The sequence below is a fragment of the Brassica rapa genome, chromosome A03, assembly GCF_000309985.2.
Source record: "Brassica rapa cultivar Chiifu-401-42 chromosome A03, CAAS_Brap_v3.01, whole genome shotgun sequence".
Taxonomy (NCBI): Eukaryota; Viridiplantae; Streptophyta; class Magnoliopsida; order Brassicales; family Brassicaceae; genus Brassica; species Brassica rapa.
This window is the reverse complement of record NC_024797.2, coordinates 10,911,782-10,930,586: the sequence shown is the minus strand read 5'-3', so window position 1 is coordinate 10,930,586 and position 18,805 is coordinate 10,911,782. Positions and strand designations below refer to the sequence as shown.

The 18,805-nt window shown below is 34.5% G+C and overlaps 3 protein-coding genes and 1 non-coding gene across 8 annotated transcripts; all 4 read left to right on the top strand.

Moving 5' to 3' along the window:
* The first annotated feature begins 1,194 nt into the window (after positions 1-1,194).
* LOC103858063 (histidine protein methyltransferase 1) lies at positions 1,195-4,162 on the top strand. Of its 2 annotated transcripts, XM_009135344.3 has the most exons (9): positions 1,205-1,442; positions 1,624-1,674; positions 2,049-2,218; positions 2,314-2,376; positions 2,613-2,679; positions 2,764-2,864; positions 3,014-3,058; positions 3,136-3,615; positions 3,742-4,162. In XM_009135344.3, exons 3-9 carry the CDS (start codon positions 2,090-2,092, stop codon positions 3,910-3,912), a joined length of 1,056 nt encoding a protein of 351 aa, XP_009133592.1. In that variant the 5' UTR covers positions 1,205-1,442; positions 1,624-1,674; positions 2,049-2,089; the 3' UTR covers positions 3,913-4,162. The 2 variants fall into 2 exon arrangements, with proteins under 2 accessions (XP_009133591.1, XP_009133592.1); XM_009135343.3 differs by lacking the exon at positions 1,624-1,674 and having other exon boundaries at positions 1,195-1,442.
* A 120-nt stretch (positions 4,163-4,282) lies between these two features.
* Positions 4,283-4,354, top strand: TRNAT-UGU. Its single transcript has one exon. It is a non-coding gene; the product is annotated as a tRNA-Thr (tRNA).
* A 2,858-nt stretch (positions 4,355-7,212) lies between these two features.
* On the top strand, positions 7,213-8,521 carry LOC103858062 (calmodulin-like protein 5). The gene has a single exon (XM_009135342.3). It carries the CDS (start codon positions 7,551-7,553, stop codon positions 8,193-8,195), a length of 645 nt encoding a protein of 214 aa, XP_009133590.1. The 5' UTR covers positions 7,213-7,550; the 3' UTR covers positions 8,196-8,521.
* A 5,056-nt stretch (positions 8,522-13,577) lies between these two features.
* On the top strand, positions 13,578-18,763 carry LOC103858060 (CMP-sialic acid transporter 2). 4 transcript variants are annotated; one of them, XM_033288464.1, is made up of 16 exons: positions 13,596-14,494; positions 14,564-14,894; positions 15,087-15,263; positions 15,385-15,501; positions 15,829-15,885; positions 16,198-16,275; positions 16,650-16,754; positions 16,856-16,978; positions 17,106-17,183; positions 17,339-17,408; positions 17,528-17,635; positions 17,772-17,905; positions 18,002-18,081; positions 18,200-18,245; positions 18,352-18,415; positions 18,504-18,717. In XM_033288464.1, exons 3-15 carry the CDS (start codon positions 15,096-15,098, stop codon positions 18,400-18,402), a joined length of 1,215 nt encoding a protein of 404 aa, XP_033144355.1. In that variant the 5' UTR covers positions 13,596-14,494; positions 14,564-14,894; positions 15,087-15,095; the 3' UTR covers positions 18,403-18,415; positions 18,504-18,717. The 4 variants fall into 4 exon arrangements, with proteins under 4 accessions (XP_018513468.1, XP_033144356.1, XP_033144355.1 ...); XM_018657952.2 differs by having other exon boundaries at positions 13,578-14,894; positions 18,352-18,421; positions 18,504-18,763; XM_033288465.1 differs by having other exon boundaries at positions 13,587-14,894; positions 15,087-15,257; positions 15,379-15,501.
* The last annotated feature ends 42 nt before the right edge of the window (positions 18,764-18,805 follow it).

Sequence of the window (18,805 nt, the reverse complement as noted above, 5' to 3'; positions counted from 1 at the left end):
CCTCGATGCTCTTGTGATCATCCATCTTGAAGCTCGCAAACCTCTGCTTCATGTAGATCCTATTAGGAAGTGTCTTTGTTTGGTAATCTCTTTCCAAAGCCTTCCAAACTCCTAACGCAGTTGTTTCCTTCATCACCTTACGCAGAACCAAATTTCCTAGGCTCATGCATATTAGATTCTTTGCCTTCTTATCCTTCAACGGATCTACTTTGACCTCAGGTAGTTCTTCGTCTTTCTCCTTGTCTGTTTCAGAAGACGTGACCGTAACTTCCTGAATCGTAGAATCTAACCCTAGAAGCTCCAACTGCATTAGCATCTTGTACTTCCATAACCCGAAATCACCTTTTCCATCAAACCTCTCGACCTTGAACTTTCCGAACTCTCCGGATATCGATTCCATATCTCCTCCTAGCACTTGCAATCAAACCTGGATTGCTCTGATACCACTTGTTAGGATTTAAACCTTTGCCTAGTGCTTTAAACTTAGATTGAAATCAATATCAAAAGCTCTTCCTCTTTATTCACTATCAATGAGTAACCTTACAAGAACAAAATAGAAATCACAAGCTTCTCTTTAGAACCAAAACCTTAACTATTGATTCTCTTGATCTCTCTCTATTTGCCTCGCTCTTGTATCTTTGTTTCGGATGATTCTAAAGCCATGACCACCTCTTCTATTTATAACATCATCAGCCTCTTAACTTTCCTATTCCTTGTTGTCTTGGTTCGTCTTTGACCGACATAACAAAACAAGAAACTAACTTCACGTTTCCTTTTTGTTTATGCAGGATTTTTGCTGGGCTGGAGTGGGCCAAGACAGAATTGGGCTTTTCTCTCTACAGAAACAATCCGCGATCAAGACATACGGATAAGGAGCAGCAGCAACCTCCTGATGCCGCACCGATCATGGCAACAACCAAAGCCATACTTACAATAGTTTTCTACAAAAAAATTACATTCTTTCATGGATCACACTACTAACTCTGGAAGCTATCAGCTTGGAAAAGAAAAATTGAAGGAAAAAAAAACAGAAAAAATGGAAAAGAGTTTTAGGATCCGGGGAATATTCTCAAACCGGGATAATAATATGGTCAGTTTCTTAATTAGCAAATAATATAAGGACTAGAGTTATAAAATAGTTAGGACAGATATTACAAAAGCGGACCAGCTTGGTCGGAACAGAAGCTTCGATTAGTTTGGCCAAACTCCCCCTCTTTACTTTCTTAGATTTTTTTTTGTTGTTGTAATAAAGATTTTTAATTTGTTACTTTAAATTTGATCCAAAAAAAAAATTGTTACTTTAAACGTGTGTGAGAGAGAGAGAGGTCTTTGCTCTGAATTTTCAACCTTGTTTCTGATTGATCCTTAAATCTTCGCCGTGTTAGAGAAGAATCTCATCTTTCTTCGTTTCAAGAACTCCTCCACTGATCGCCTTGTCTCTTGTACGTAATCTTCATTGTCTGTTTCTTAATACTCAATAGATCATGTAATCATTCGCTTAGAAATGAAATTGAATCGAAAACTATTACTTTGTTTGGAAAATTCTGGCTATAAGAAGTCATCTCCACTGTTTTTTTTTTCATTGATGGTTTCTGGTTTTGATTATGATCCATGTTTGGTTAGTTTAGTAGCAAGGATGTGGAATTGAAGAGTCAGCGTAGATCTTGCAGTTGGGTCAGTATTGAATCTGTAAACTTTTCGACTTTTGTATGTCTGTCCTTAGCTTCTCTCTACTAGTTTCCTGTTTGGTTTTGTCATTAAGTTTAACTCGTGCATATATATTCAAAGTTGCAGTCTTTATCACGTGATTGCATCGGCGTTAAGGTGAAAATCATGATGCCTAGTCTAAGGTTTTGTGGGTTTTAGAGTTCAAAGATGTTGTTCAGAGAGTGGCATTCCCATCACTAAAGATTGGATCTTTTGATCATTTTAGATTGTTACCATTGTGGGATCATTACTAAAAAAAAAAGAGTCAAGAGCCTTTTAGTTGTTTTGAGGTTTAAGGTTTTAGGGTGGCAGTAAAGATTAAATCTTTTGATGATTTTTAGATTTGATAACCATTGGAGAAAGAGAACTCAGAAGCTAAAGAATGCGGGCACCATCTTTGCTTGCGCAATGCTGGCCAGGTTTGATGCCTCAGGATTGTAGTGGTGTGTCTGCACTCTCTGAGAAGGATTTGCAGCTTCCATCACCAGCTGTTGAGATCTTACCTTCTAAGGTTGGTTGCTCACTGTCGATTACCGTTATAAGATGTTCCATTTTTGTGTACGGAGTATAATTTGCAATTCTGAATCTCTTTCTTTCTTTTTGTAGACAGCAGCTCAACACAGGTACTCAGGTGAAAATCTAGATGTGCTCGGTTTACCAATTTTCAAGGTACTATTATTATAAAAGACAGTTTAACAGCTAGTTCTAAGCTTTAATATGTGTGATATATGTTAGAAGTATTATGTCAAGAATTGCATTGTTTGCTAACTTTATATACTATCATCAAAAGATATAAAGCTTTCATATATGCGCTTATTATACTCAGAAAGACCATGACACACTTCTCTGAACATACAGAGAGAATCCTAAATCTTTGGGTTGAAACAGTCATCAATTTCTTGCAGGGAAAAGTAAGTGTTGCTGATATGATCGGACTCTCTAGCTCAGAAACTGCTCCTTTTAAATATGAAGGTATGCGCTTCAGAATGTTATCCTCTCTTTATGAATCACAATAAAACTGAATCATGTCTTTTTTATAAAAAAAATATTGTGTAGGTTCTATGAAAAGTTGGGAAAGTGCTATTGTTCTTGTTGATGTACTTAAAAACGAGATCCGTGATGGACAGCTTAGCTTCAGGGGCAAAAGGGTCCTCGAGGTACTTCCTCTAATGTCACTGAACGGTTCCTTAGATACTTCAGTATCCTGCAATGAACATCCAGTTTCCAGATATGAAGTAAAATGTATGAATGAGTTTGTAAACAATTTTGCTAAAGCTATCTAATATTTGTATGGCAACATGAGCAGCTAGGTTGCAACTATGGAGTTCCTGGGATATTTGCCTGCTTGAAAGTAAGTAAACCGACACTGAAAGATAGCTGTTACTGTCACATTTCTCATAATCTAATCTCTTTTGCTTGATTTTAAAGGGTGCTTCCTCAGTCCACTTTCAAGACCTCAACGCAGAAACAGTAAGATGCACAACCATCCCAAACGTTCTTGCGAATCTTGATCAAGCTCGGGACAGGCAAAGCCGTCAGCCAGAAGTCCTGCTCACACCATCAAGACAAGCCGTCTCTTCATCTGTCCGTTTCTTTGCGGGAGAATGGGAAGAGCTCCCGACCGTTTTATCCATCATAAGAACCGATGTAGTTGAACCAGTTAACCAGGGAATGAACCTGAGTTTCTCAGAGGAAGACTTCATGGACGGATGTAGCAGCCAAGAAGGGAGCATTACAGGACAGCCAGATTTCTCCTCGAGGAGATCAAGGAAGCTCTCTGGAAGTAGAGCGTGGGAACGAGCCAATGAGACAGAGCAAGGAGGAGAATGTGGGTATGATGTTATACTAATGACTGAGATCCCTTACTCGGTTACTTCTCTGAAGAAACTATATTCTCTCATTAAGAAGGTTGGTTCTTGATCCTTCTCTCTCTCTCTCTCTCTCTCTCTCTCTCTCTCTCTCTAGTTCTTGAATAGGTGGTTCTCTCCTTGTGATAGTGATGGTTTTGTTGTCTTTTTGTGTGTGTGAAAACAGTGCCTTAGACCACCTTATGGTGTGGTGTATTTGGCGGCAAAGAAGCAGTATGTGGGATTCAACAGTGGAGCGAGACATCTGAGGAACTTGGTGGATGAGGAAACTATCTTAGGAGCTCATTTGATTAAGGAGACTACAGACAGAGATGTCTGGAAGTTCTTCCTCAAGTAAAGTGTAGAAGAACTCACTCATGACCAGATACTCTGCGGCTGCATCAGTTGAAAACAATCAAATGCAAAACATTTTTCTTATATTGTATAATGTAATGCAGTATCATGTCCCTTCATTTTACCGTTTTAACTTTGGAGTCAAAAATTAGATCAAAGTTGGGCAGTAATTTTACTTGACTCTTCTATTTGTGAACTAACTCAATTCATTTGTATATAGAAGTGAACATTGCTACAAATGTTCTTTTTTAATTTCTTTTGGTAAAATATCTTTTTGTTTAGCTTAGTAGTTGTCTGAGTTACAGGCACACTCATTACCTCCCTCTTATCTCAGTTTTTCTCTGTATGCTCTTAAGTAGAAATAAGAATCAAAAGCCCGTATAGCTCAGTGGTAGAGCGTCAGTCTTGTAAACTGAAGGTCCGTAGTTCGATCCTGCGTGTGGGCAGTTTTTGTAAACTAACTTTTTTTTTTTTTTTTTTTTTAGTCTGGAGAGAGTATAAGCAGCAAATAGTACAATAAAATCGATACAGAGAGAGTAGTTTTTTTTTTGTCGTAAATCGTAATCAGTTAACTGTATATCATTTATTCATTGTTGAAACGTTTTGGGAATTTGACTTTTTTTTTTTTTTTTTTTTGATAACTCTGTATCTGGGCAGCTACATTCTCAACTATCCCCTGAAAGGGGTCCAGCGTCCCAACGGAAGGGATATTAAATCTGTTGTGGCCAAGACTCGAACCCGGGTGATAGGCAGTACAGCTGTACCTCCTTTACCACCAAGCTACGAGCGCTTGGTTGAATTTGGCTTATTATTGTATTTGTACGTTAAAATGTTTACTTAACTATAAAATCAAAACCATTATGTGGATAGATAGCATGACTGTAAATGTAAAGCCTGAATCACTTTATCTTCTGTTCGGGGTGAAATTTCTTGAAAATGTTTTGCGTGAAAATAGTTTTATCAAGTTATTAAGTATTATTATTTTTCAAAGGATGGATATTTGAGCTTGAAAGTTCATGTCAAATATAAATTTTCCCAACTAGCAGATATAAGGAAAAAAAACAAAGTTATGGTACATCAGTGGGGTGAAGTCAATAAGACCGTGGTCCGTGAAAATGTTTTGCGTGAAAATAGTTTTATCAAGTTATTAAGTATTATTATTCTTAAAAGGATGGATATTTGAGCTTGAAAATTCATGTCAAATATATAAATTAATTTCCCAACTAGCAGCAGATATAAGGAAAAACCATAAACAGAACAAAGTTATGGTAAATCAGTGGGGTGAAGTCAATTAATAATAAGACCGTGGTCCCTTTGATATGCTTTCTCCATTCCACAATGTATGTGTATTATCCTGCAACCCCAATGTGTCATGTCTATAACTAATAACTAATACTTATTGTTTGCTTACTCTAATACAAATATCTTTTTAGCAAGTACGCATTGTTTTTCTATGTTTATTTTGTCAGTAACGTACACAGATTTAAACTGACTCTGCAAACCAAACTGTTAATTCTGCATTCATGTGAATAATAAAAGACACTTGTTTCTTGTACTGCGTACTAGACTATCCACTTTTAAATTCTGCATTTGGAGAACATGGATGATCTCTGAGTTGACAAATGTTTTTTCAGGGTTTTGATATCTTCCAAATAACTTGCAAAAACTATGCATTCTTCTATTCTAAAACCATCTTCACTAATTGAAAAAAATCCGTTGCAAATGTGACCTAAAACTGACACAAATTTTTCATACATTTCATTGCCCAAATTAGTGCTTCTACCTCCGAATGAAAAGGTGAAAAACTAGCCCTTACGTTTCTCGCCCCCATTAAACCATCAAAACTTTCTAGTGTACTATATCAGGCTTGTCCTGAAAAAAACTCTTTACCTTTCCAAGATCTATCTGTAAAACACCATCGACCTAAGATTATTGGTAAGTTCGTAGCCTCTACATTAGGAGCCGCCCTCTGTGTACGTGCTATCGGTGTTTCAGCCCAAAGTGTAGATTTTATTTCGGTTAATTTTAAGAGTTTTCTGGGATCAGTGTCCAAATTACTAAAGATTTTATTATTCATGTATTTTCAAATGTACCAAAGTATCCATGCAAAATGATGATCATCTATTTATGGGATAACTCTGCAGAACATGTGATCCATATTTGTGAAGAGAAAGCTAGTGTAAAAAATAGCTGGATTAGATGGTATCTTCGAGAACACTTAAACCTGTCTCGCTCGTGAACATTCAAAGAAAACATGGTTTATTGATTCCTCTAAAGCTTCACATCTGACGCAACATAAATCTTCTATCATTCTCGCCTGCAGATTTTTCTTTACTGATATACATCCTCATACCAATTACCATATAAAATGTTTTTTTTGGTGGTACTGTATATATGTACGAACAAAATATTTTTAATAAATCGACTGTGGGTCTAAACACTAGTTTTTCCTTATCCGGATAAACTTGTTGTACTTAGTTCTTCTTTGATTTACTTTCCAAAGCACTCTTTGACTTTATTTCTTACAAAAGTCTAGTAGCTCCTTTTTTTAACTAAAATGTTATTCAAATCATATGATAAGTTAATATTTTCAATGACTGAAACACTGGTAGTTGAGCAAGTGGGTCCACGTGGAAGATGCCCAACCAATGGAAAGGCGACAACATTCGAGAGGTGAGGATATCCAACAATCATAAACTAACTGGCGTCATTCTTGGCGCGTTTTTTTGGTCCCCAGTGTCTTCTTTTGATTCTGAGACCCGTTACATTTTTATCATTAAAACGTTCCCAAACACACTTGTTTTGATGGTCCCAGAGAAATGTCCGGGCTCAAAGATATGAGATATTCTTAAATTAGATCCAGTAGTATAGTCTGGGATTAAGATAAGGGTTATATATATATTTTTGCTTTTTCTTGTCTTAATATATTTTGAAATTCTGCTTTTTTGTTTCCAGTAGTAAAATTAGTTCTTTACGTATGTTTGTGTTCCCAAAAAAAGCCATTTATGTATGTGAACGTAGCCAATATAGTATCGATGACCAAAACAAAATTTCCTGTGTTTTTTCTAATATTTTTTGTTTGTCTTTTCACATTTCTTATACTAGGATGTAGCGACTAAAACCTTGGGTTGTTTTAATAATTTACATCATTCTAGAGAGTTATAAAGATAATTTAAACAAAATCGTCTTGTTGCTACTTGCTATTTTTCTTGTTCTCTCCAAGGCTGGTCTTTTACGTACGTATTTTGAGCAAAAGAATGATGTAAACTATACGTACGATAGAATGAAGACCGGCACATTTCTTACATAAAATAAATTAGAATAACCAAACAAATGGAGACAGGAACCAAACATCAACAATTATGACAACGCGTTTTTGACATTACTTCCTTCTTAATTTATCAAAAGCGATGTGTATATGTTTAACTACCCTTCTTCACGCGTTTTCCTACAACTTCGGTATGCTATACTATATTTTAGTGTAAATATGAAAAATGGTAATATAAATGTGATATTTGTGGAGCACACTTTCTCTTCCCTCTATAAAACAACAGTTTTGAAGTTTTTCTCTACCTCCTAGGCTCTTTGTTTATCAGATCTTCTCTCTGTTTTCTTCAGATCTTGGAGAAAGGATCTAAAGTTATGGTGAGAATATTCCTTCTCTATAATCTATTAAACTCTTTTCTTCTCTCTTTAGTACCAAAGAAACTGCGAACTCTCTTCTCTCTCTCTTGGTTCGACAAAACTCTCCACAAGAACTCACCACCGTCACCGTCCATGTTACCCTCTCCGTCACCATCCTCCACGCCGACGACAAAGATAGACCCGTCCGAGCTAAAAAGGGTTTTTCAGACGTTCGACAAGAACGGAGACGGTCGTATTACTAAACAAGAGCTCAAGGACTCACTAGAGAATCTTGGAATCTACATACCAGACAAAGACCTAACTCAAATGATCCACAACATCGACACGAACCACGATGGATGCGTTGACATAGACGAGTTCGAGTCTCTGTACAGATCCATTGTCAATGAGCATCACAACGATGGAGAAACCAAAGAAGAGGACATGAAAGAAGCGTTTAACGTGTTTGACCAGGATGGAGATGGGTTTATCACTGTCGAGGAGTTGAAATCTGTGATGTCTTCCTTGGGACTCAAGCAAGGTAAAACCCTAGAAGGTTGCAAGAAGATGATTATGCAAGTGGATGTTGATGGTGATGGTAGAGTTAATTACAAAGAGTTTCTTCAAATGATGAAAGGTGATGGGTTTAGCCGTAGTAGTTGATATTTGTTTAGGATTTAACAGAAAAGAGAGTGTGCGTATTTACTTAATTGATTTGTTTGTTTTCTTTTTGTGTGTAAATAATTTTTCTGATGATGTATCAAAAACATCGTAGTCGGGACCAAGATGTGTTATCTTTTTTCTTTCTTTCTAGGGTTTCTCTGAGGTACGTTTTGTAAGATTCACCTTCTCATTCCATCTGGTTTAGTGTTCTTTAGTATATTGTAAACGTTTGCTATCAAAATAGTATAGATCCATATGTGACGTGTTTCTGTATGAATTATATATATACATGAGTATATTAGTTCCACTTCACCAAGGAAACAGCTGAACCAACTAAAATTGTATTAGGCAAATGTTAAATTTAATGTCCGAAATCTGATTAGTATGTAAACATTCATTTCATGTTAACATGTCTGAAACCTGATTTTTATGTAACCATTCATGTTAAGCTCTATATAATCTATGGTTACACAATATCTCAAATTAAATTCCATAATCTTTGATTCAACAACATCTAGATTGCAATAACACAATTTGAGATAGAGAAACTCTGTATAGAAATCTTAACGTATTTGCATAATACACTGTAGAGCTAGTGTGTACGTTTTTTTTTTTTTGGTAAAAAACTAGTGTGTACGTTCCTAACGAAATATATCGAATCAATTGATATTTTTCTCTTTTTTTGAACAAACTATTTTTTGCTATATCTAAGAATATTCCTCTGTTTTCGATTTTAATTATAAAACTAAATCTTGATCCGCACAACTGCGGGTGATTATTTTAATTTTTACACATAAAAATATTTTTACATGATTAGTTGTATATAATTTTAATATTTACCATATTATTCACTGTTTAATATAAAATTTTAAAACACAACAATTTTATAGTTCCATGCAATAATTTCTTTTTTAAAATTGTCAATGATAGCATATTTTCAATCATGTGATACAAAGTTCTAAATTGAATAATATTATTGGTTATGGATCAACAATTAATTGCAAATTTTAAAATTTCTGTTTCAAAATAAGTGTCGTTTTATAATTTAAATGCAAAATTTATTGACTTTATATTCTAATATATTTTTCTATTGGTTAAAATGTGGTTAGATGTATCAGTAATGATGTTTTTATTTTGAAAATATGAAAAATTAAATATTTTCTTAATCTATGTGTCCATTTCTAAAACAACAATTCAAATGAAACGGATGGAGTATTAAATTAATATCAAAAATTAATATGAAATTTTATATGAGTTTAGTTATAATTAAGAATAAAAACTAGAAATTTAAAAGTAAAAAAAAATGAAATATACATTTATTTTTAAATAAACACGAAATTTACTAAATGTTTAAAATTTTGGTTTAAGTGAAAAATGAAATATATATTTATATTTTAAATAAATACGAAATTAGTTAATTGTTTAAAAGGTTTATTTGATGAAAATGAAATATGTATTTATATTGTAAATAAAAAATATGAAAATATTTTATTCAGAAACAATTTCAGAGAAAATATAGGAATATCTATTTGATTTGTTCGTTTTAGAATAATTCAAATAATTTAAATATTTATGTAAATATTAATTACAACAATTTTTTAAAGAGTGGTCTGAATAAAAGAATTACACATGAATTAAATCATGACTTTTGTTTTTATAGTATAGATGATATTTAAAGAAAATATATTATAGCAAAATCCATTTCTATCATACAAATCTTTTATTTAAGACTTAATTAGAGGATGTGCTATGTAAATTCCACTCAGTCAACTCTTGACATTAATTAGTATGTAAGTGTATATATTATCATACTCTTTTTGTGCAGCTCTATAGTTATTTTTTAGATTATATTTTGACGAAAAATCTGTTATATTAGATATAAAAGGAATTGTTATATTCTCTTATATATCTTTGACCGAGAAAATATTTACTTCTAATGTGTATGTGTCATTATATATATAATCAGACAGAGTAAAGAAAAACTCAACAAACAAGAAAAGTTAAAGTGAATATCTTACAATAAAGTTTTAAACTTACGTATAAAATGGTTATTACTATGAAAACTTTAGTTATGTTTGTTTCTACGGTTTTTTTCATCGTATTTTTTGTTGATTGTCATACGACAACTACGACAGTTACCCCTGCTAATACTCCAGGTAAATTTATTTTATACGACATTTTAATCATAGGTACGAAGTACTATCCTTTTTGATTAATATACTTATTGGTTTATTTATATTATTCATGTAAATAGGTTATGGAATAAATTGGGCGACTAAAGTATGCTTCCAGATCTCATCGCCGTGTGATATAAATGGACGATTTGGGTGCTCAAAGTTTTGTGACAAGTGGGGTTATGAGTATGACCATTGTGAACCGTATAAATGTTGTTGTCACAGATAAGTCTGCGTTCAAAATAAAATAATCTAATAAAATGTATTGACATTTGTTTGAAAATAACATCAATAGCTTTCATGCGTTTTTATTAATATATGATCAAGATTGAAATAAATAAAAATTAATAAATTTAAATAGTTTGATTAAATCCACGTAATAATAATTTTTAAAAAATATTTAAGAGAAAATAAAATCATATCATAATACAATTTTGTATTAATTTTTTAATTTGTGTAATGAATCAAAAGTCAAGAATTACTATAACTTCTAGTCATACAATTTCACATAAACATGAAAACTGTAAGACAACAAGAAATTAACATAAAGACATGAGGATTGCTTATAGTCGATAGCAACACAATTTGATGGGGTAACTATAGTCTATATATAGATTAGTATAGATGTAAGGACTAGTTTGTAAATACTTTAACCTAATCTCCCTCTCCTCTATATGTAAATATATAGTCATCATAGACTAATAAGAATATATTTTCCATAAACCTATATGGTATCAGATCTTAACTCCTAGAACCTAAAAAAATTCCAATCTCAAGCTGCCTAGCCGCCATGAGTTCTTCATCAAACACAAATGCAAATGAGTTGATCTCCCTCAACAACAACAACTCCTCCACATCAACATGTCGAACGTGTCCAAGCTCACTAACACTAAATATCTAATGTGGAGCTTGCAAGTCCATGCTTTGCTAGATAAATATGCTCTCGCAAACCATCTTGATTCTGTTCTGGACATAACAACTACAACACTTACCAATGGTGGTGATGCTGTCACCCCGAATCCAGAGTTTGTTCGCTGGACAAGATAAGACAAGTTGATCTATAACGCTTTACTTGGTGCTATATGAACTTCCATTCAACCTGCACTACAAGAAAAAAAGATGATATATAGCGTCCGTAAAACGCTATTACAGCGGTGTTCTAATGAGTGTTTTGTCTGCCCCCGTTATATTTTCCTCGACACTTAAGATAGTGGTTTATATGTTATGTGTTAATTAATTATTTTGATAGCGATTTTATTATTCTGAAATTGTTTATAACTTACAATAACATATAATAATTGCTATCATAGCATTATTAAAAAATTAAAAAATATACAAATAAAAATATTTTAAAATCTTTATATATTGAAATTGGTTACATAATTATGACTGTATATCAAGCTAAACCAAACTAAACCAAAAGTTTTAAATAAAAGTTATACCTACACAAAAAAACTTCTAGGGTCCGACCGGTGACCATTCTGGAAACAAGAGGAACGAATAGGAAAAGAACGTAGAGGAATTGAATTACAGGAATGAAAGAGAATGGTTGTTCCATCCCATATTTAACAAGTAATTAATTTATTCTTTATTTCTCTACAAAAAAATGAATGGTAGAGAATGAGAAGGAAAAATTATTCCTTATGAATGGTGATTTTTTTAAGGAATGTTAGAGAATGCATAAAGTTCTATCTCCTAAACCGCAGCGCACCACACACCACGACCATGCTGCTCGCATTTCCACCGCTTTGCACTTCTTCCCCACTGATCCCTCTTGCAATATTCCATAACCATGTACTACAAGGCAGATTAAAAGCAGTATTAATAACCTTGGTTAGAAACAAGCAAGAGTCCTATATCGTTTTAAGTTTATGTTCTTAAGCACATGGGTGGTCTTTTAGGCAAACAGATTCATATTTTGACAGGCTAATCTTCCCTAGCCTAAGAGTCAGGAGAACAAGTGTCTATCTTTTCAGAGTCATTATTACCTGCAACAAGTCCCCACAGTGTCAATTCCCAAGTCAGTTTGCAAGCTAGTGCCAAGCTTTCCTCCTGGAAATATAAAATGGGCTAGCCCACGTCCATTAGCCCATATCCATTAGCCCATATCCATTTATTTATTTATTGTTTATGGACAGAGTGTGATCATGTTCATTAACGACCACGTCCATTAAGGACCAAAACCACTAACACCCATGTTTACATGGGCTGCAATGGGATCCATAATAGACCATATAAGAAAATTTTAATTTATAATCCTACAAATTCAATTTTATGGGTATGGCGGAAAATTTGTTTTTTAGTTTTGGCGGAAAAAACCTCAATTTGTGATTTTGGCAGAAAACTGTGTTTTTGCGAAAAATTTGATTTTGGCAAAAAAAATCGATTTGGCGAAAAAATTAATTTTGCGATTTTGGCATAAAAAATTTGATTTTGCAGTTTTGGCGAAAAACTCGATATTAAGATTTTAGCGGGAAAAGTCGATTTTTGATTTTCAATTTTGACGAAAAAACTCGATTTTACGGTTTTGGCGGAAAACTCGATTTTGTAGTTTTGGCAGAAAATTTTGATTTTTCGGTTTTGACGAAAAAACTCAATTTTACGGTGTTGGCGAGAAAACCCAATTTATGGTTTTAGCGGAAAAACTCGATTATATAGTTTTGGTGAAAAACTCGATTTGCAGTTTTAGCGAAAAAACTTGATTTTGTAGTTTTAGCGGACAACTCAATTTGAAGTTTTAGCAAAAAAACTTGATTTTATGGTTTTGGCGGAAAAACTCGATTTAGTGATTTTGGCGGAAAACTTAATTTTGCAGTTTTGACGGAAAAATTTGATTTTACGGTTTTGGCGGGAAAACTCGATATTAAAATTTTAACAGAAAAATTCTTGTGATTCTTGTCCTTTTTAAATCGGCATGGACAAATTGAGTGTCACCAAAATACACCCATTTATACTTGGACATGGGCAACCAATGGTTAGCCCACCCATTTTGCAGCTATATGGACATGGGCAACTAATGTAGATCTTTCGTAAGTCGTTTCTCCATCAATTCACATAATTTCACATTCTTTGAAAATTGAAACTCAGACTTTCTGGTGTAAAAGCATTATTGAACCATTGGTCAAACTATTAGACCTAGGCGGCTTCTACAAAAAAAAAAACTCTCAAGTTTTCAGACCTAATTGTCAAAAAGCATTTGCCCTCATTTTGTGGCGCTTCTTTTTCACCAAGTCTTTTAGCTGTAAATGAATTAGTTTGTCCCGCTTGACATTTACATAGTGTTTTAATGCTGTAAATGAATTAGTTTGTCACAATTTCAGGATAATTTATAAAGTGTGAAGAGGGAATACATTGTAAGCGGTGTGTTTGCTTTAAATTGTCTAGTGTCTACAATTACGAGGCTGAAGGAAGTGCATGCAAATTGTGTGTATCTTGTTTAAGGGAAAGACATAACGATCATGTCATACATTTGTAAGGTATTCTCATTCATCACAAAGAATAAACTTAAATTATCATGTCAAGGTATGTTTCTTCTTCCTGGTACACAAGTTTTGATCTCGAACTTATCTTTGATCTTTTCATGTTATTTTGGTGATAAGACCCTTTTTAACCTCCCTCACTTATGTTCTTATTTAAAAAAAATATATATATTTAAACATAACTATATATTGGGGGAATTTCATGTTTAATGCAGCACAATCATGAGTTTATCAAGTTCTCAGTTAATAAAACAAAAACGTTAACCTTCTACTAGTATTAATTAATTAACTGAAACCTCCTGTCGTTAGGTTTCTCCTACAACAACAACAAAAATCAAATAATCAACAACGAAATCAATTATGAAGCTCTTAGTTAATAAAACAAATGCGTAAACCTTCTAGTCCTTAATTAATTAAGAGAAACCTTATCATTAGGTATCTCGTACAACCCAACAACAAAATCAATTAAAGTTGGTTTTTACGTTAATGACGTAAGTTAGACTTAAAAAACGACCAATAGATACGGGAACTCTCACCACCGATACGAAGCCTCCATCACCCGCATGACACGTCACCCTCACTAAAGCTTCACTGCAACTCATACTCAAATCTCATTGGTCTGTCACAGTCACCGCCAAGTGTCACCGTAAGAAAGAAACACAAAATAAAAATATTATTTTCCGACTGTTTTTGTTTTATTTTATTTTTTTCAAAGAAACGCAATAAAAGGGTGTTGTGAAATCAAAGCAAAGCAAAGGAGGAAGGGGGTCGTGCGAGAGCATAAGAGCGCACTTGAATCAACCGATCTCTTTCTCTTCATCTCTCTCTCTCTCTCTGCATATTCTTCGCATCTCTTCTCGAGCTGAAGAGAGTTGTCTAGATCCTTTTCGAATCTCTGCATTTGAGATCTCACCGACGACGGAGAGGAACATTGAGGCAGAAACGTATCCAGATTCCTTCTGAATCTTAACGCGGTTTAGGTGGAGAGGAGGTTTTTGGTTCGGGAATGCGTCAGTCATTTGAGCTCATATTAGAACTCGATTGAGGTTAGTTTGATCCATCTCTGTTACGAAGATCTAATTTTTTGCTCAATTGTAATTTTGTGGGGTTTTTACGGAAACTGAGATCTGATCGCAGGATTTCACTTGGGTTGTATGCAAAATTCAATCTTTGGCCTCTTAGCTCTTGGCACTTAAATCGTTTTTTTTTGTTATGATGAATGCTTCTCTGTTGTTTAGCTTTGGGGGATGAAGAACGGGATGGCTGAGTGCAGCGTGTGTCGTTCAAGGTTGGTTTCTCCCAGCAGCAAAGCTATAGCCAGGGCTTATGACAACCGCAAGATTAGAGTTTCATCAAAGCAACGAGCTCTCAATGTCTTTTTGGTTGTCGGTGACTGCATGCTTGTTGGTCTTCAGGTAATAAAGTCCCTTCAATTTCAATATTACAACCATGTGGTTAATCATTTACAATTCGTCATTTATTGTTCAAATTTGTTTAAAAGATTTCATTTTTTTCTTTTTCTTATGCCTCTTACAGCCTGTACTGGTGTACATGTCGAAGGTGGATGGGAAGTTTAACTTCAGTCCTATTAGCGTCAACTTCTTGACAGAAATCGCAAAGGTTATGTTTGCGCTTGTCATGCTTCTCATCGAGGTACGTTTCTGAATTGACTTCACTTCTTGTTAATCATCATTTCTCTTTGTGGTGGGTCATTTATATTTCTACCGAACTAGTTGGTAAATGTTTCTTCTCTGCATTGAAACATGAAAGCAATTGCTGGGGTTTTTGGAGAAATTCCTTTGTTGTTATGTATCTATATTGTAGGCGTCTTTTAGTTGATTAACTGGTAACGGAAAGAGGTGGGGTTCGTATTCTTTTATTTGTGTGCCTATAGGCAGTTTCTATCACGTGTGTTTTGCTTTTTCGGTAGGAAAGTGGCCCCCCTTTTCATACTCGACTTTTTTTGTGGAATTTTTGTAGGCCAGGCACCAAAAAGTTGGAGAGAAGCCTCTATTATCGTTTTCCACATTTGTCCAGGTACCTCTTCCTGGCAATTAAGAGACTGGGATATACTGTATAAGATTTTGTACTAGGATTGTGGTATGGCGTAGTCTCAAGTTTAAAGTTAGTTTCTTGGGCTTCATTGTCTAATAAGCTTTTGTGTATTTTATACATGTGGTTGTCAAAGCATGATAATTTGAAATGTAGATGGTATGTGATCACTAGATCTATCTGATACTATACGTTTTTTCTTAAACTGTTTCCTGCTGTTAAACTCAAAGTACCTCTGATTTTATTTGATTACTATCTATAGTGCAAGTTTCAGTAACGCTATCCCTTATTTCGCAGGCAGCTCGGAACAATGTGCTTCTCGCTGTTCCAGCAGGGTTGTATGCCATTAATAACTATTTGAAGTTCACAATGCAGGTACACATGGTTACTCTATCTGATCAAATTTATTTGTTCTTGATTTTGTTACTTTACGATTTTACATCTTCCCTTCTAGACGCCTACTGGTCCCTATGCATGTTGCTATATTATCATTCCTAAGTAGAAGTTATTTCCCTCATCATTTTCCCTAGTCGTCAAATTCACCAAGTCCTGCTTGGCATTCTGCAATATGTTTGCTTTCTGGTGTAGATGTTAGAGTCTGCTGTGAAAGCTGCACTGAACAATTTCTTTGAAATAACATAATTACACCGTGCTCTGCTGTTGTATTTATCTAGCCATCTCGGCTACAATTTGGTTCCATCTTTCTATCTTTCTAAAATTTTAGTAAATTCACTTTTCTGGTGTGACAGCTATATTTCAATCCTGCTACTGTGAAGATGCTCAGCAATCTAAAGGTTCTGGTAATTGCTGTTCTACTGAAGATGATAATGAAGCGACGGTTTTCCATCATTCAGGTCTGGTTCAATTATTATTGTTTTTTGGTTCTGTATGTATGATTTTCATATGGTATCAGACATTATTGTTGAATTGGGTTTGTTTTGACACTGTGTTGTAGTGGGAAGCACTTGCTCTGTTGCTGATAGGGATTAGTGTAAATCAGCTGCGTTCTCTTCCTGAAGGTGCTACTACTATTGCTGTTCCAATTGCTACGGGTGCATACTTTTGCACCTTTATATTTGTAAGTTACACTTTTTTGGTGCTTCCATTTACTTTTCTTGGAAATGTAGTATGGAAGTCATTACCTGGTGCCGCATTAAAAAATTTGTTGTTCGTTTTAGAGGCTTATTAAGCACATTATCTTGCAGGTTACGGTCCCATCCTTGGCATCTGTCTACAACGAGTATGCTTTAAAGAGCCAGTTTGAGACAAGCATTTATCTTCAGGTTAGCTAATGCTCACACGTAGTTTTTTCCATTTAGCGTCAGAGAACTGAGGGGTTTCTGCTAATAGTGAAGGCTTGTGGTGACCGTTGCTTGTAGCTATATACATAGTTTGTTTGTGTTTTCTGAATGTGAAGCATTAATTTCCTCTGGCGCAGAACTTATTCCTCTATGGGTATGGTGCAATATTCAACTTCCTTGGAATACTAGGAACTGTTATATATAAAGGTATGTGCATTTTATCTCGGAGGGGAAAAATATTATAAATGTTTAAGCAAATTAAATGCCAGGAAAGCTTCTCGAAATCGTGTTAGACGCATTGCTAACGGTTTTGCCACTGTCGACAGGTCCTGCCAGTTTTGACATCCTACAAGGACATTCTAGGGCTACCGTGTTTCTGATAATGAACAACGCAGCACAAGGGATTCTATCTTCCTTTTTCTTCAAATATGCAGGTAAAGAAAGACCAATTTATGTTGATTTCACATTATCTTATGGATTAGTTCTAGATGCTGGTTTAACAAATATGGAATTTTATTTTGGTTCTTGCTATATATTTATTTAGTCGTCTTCATTTCTGTATGTTCTCAGATACAATATTGAAGAAATACTCATCCACGGTTGCCACAATATTTACTGGCATAGCATCTGCAGCACTCTTTGGACATGTATTAACCATGAATTTTCTTCTGGGGATTTCTATAGTTTTCATTTCAATGCATCAGGTAAAATCCATACAAAACCCCTCCCGGATTGTATCAATTAACATACAGAGAGGAACTTCTTTCATTAATGTTTTTCTTAATTCATATTTTGTGCAGTTCTTTTCACCCCTTGCAAAAGTGAAAGATGAGCAACAAAACGGAAACGTAGAAATAGTTAATGCAAAGGATAGTCATAGGTGTGTTTTTCCTTGATGGATTATTATTCTTTCTATGATACCATGTCATTTAAAAGCGTGTGAGATTCATTTGCAGCGTCTAAACTTTTTTTTTTTCGTCGTCTGTTATCTCCTTCAGGGCTAAAGACTCATTCATCAACATGGCAGCAGGAGCAAATGAAGAGGTGAAGAAGCTCACACACACACACACATGCACATTACCATCTTAAGTGAAATATAGTTCTGACTTAAGCTGATAATCATATTTTGCTTTCTTCTTTGTTTAAGCAGGCTACTCACCGTGTTGGATCAGACGACAGAGAGCCACTTCTTCCCAGATAAACACTCTCTCACCGTAAGAGTAAAAAACATCTCCTCTTCAACTTCATAAGATTAGATACTCTGGAATCCCCCATCTTTACATGCATCTGTACTTGTTGCAGGATTTTGTTTCACAGAATTCTTTAAGCCTAAGATTATTTTAGAGATCAGGGGACAATTCCGACCGTATACCACATGGTTCCAATGCAATAAACTTCTTTTTCTATATATAAAACATGTATTCTTTTTTTTTTCAGACAAAGAACAAAGCAAAAAAAGCAACTCTTTATAGTATTAGTTACGTATTTTTTCAAGAAGATCTCTCTTTGTAATCCTTTTTGTTTCCGTTTCTCTATAATACATATTTTTAATTAAATAAAAATAGCGTCTAAACCGGTTTAAACCAGTTGGTCCGACCAAACCG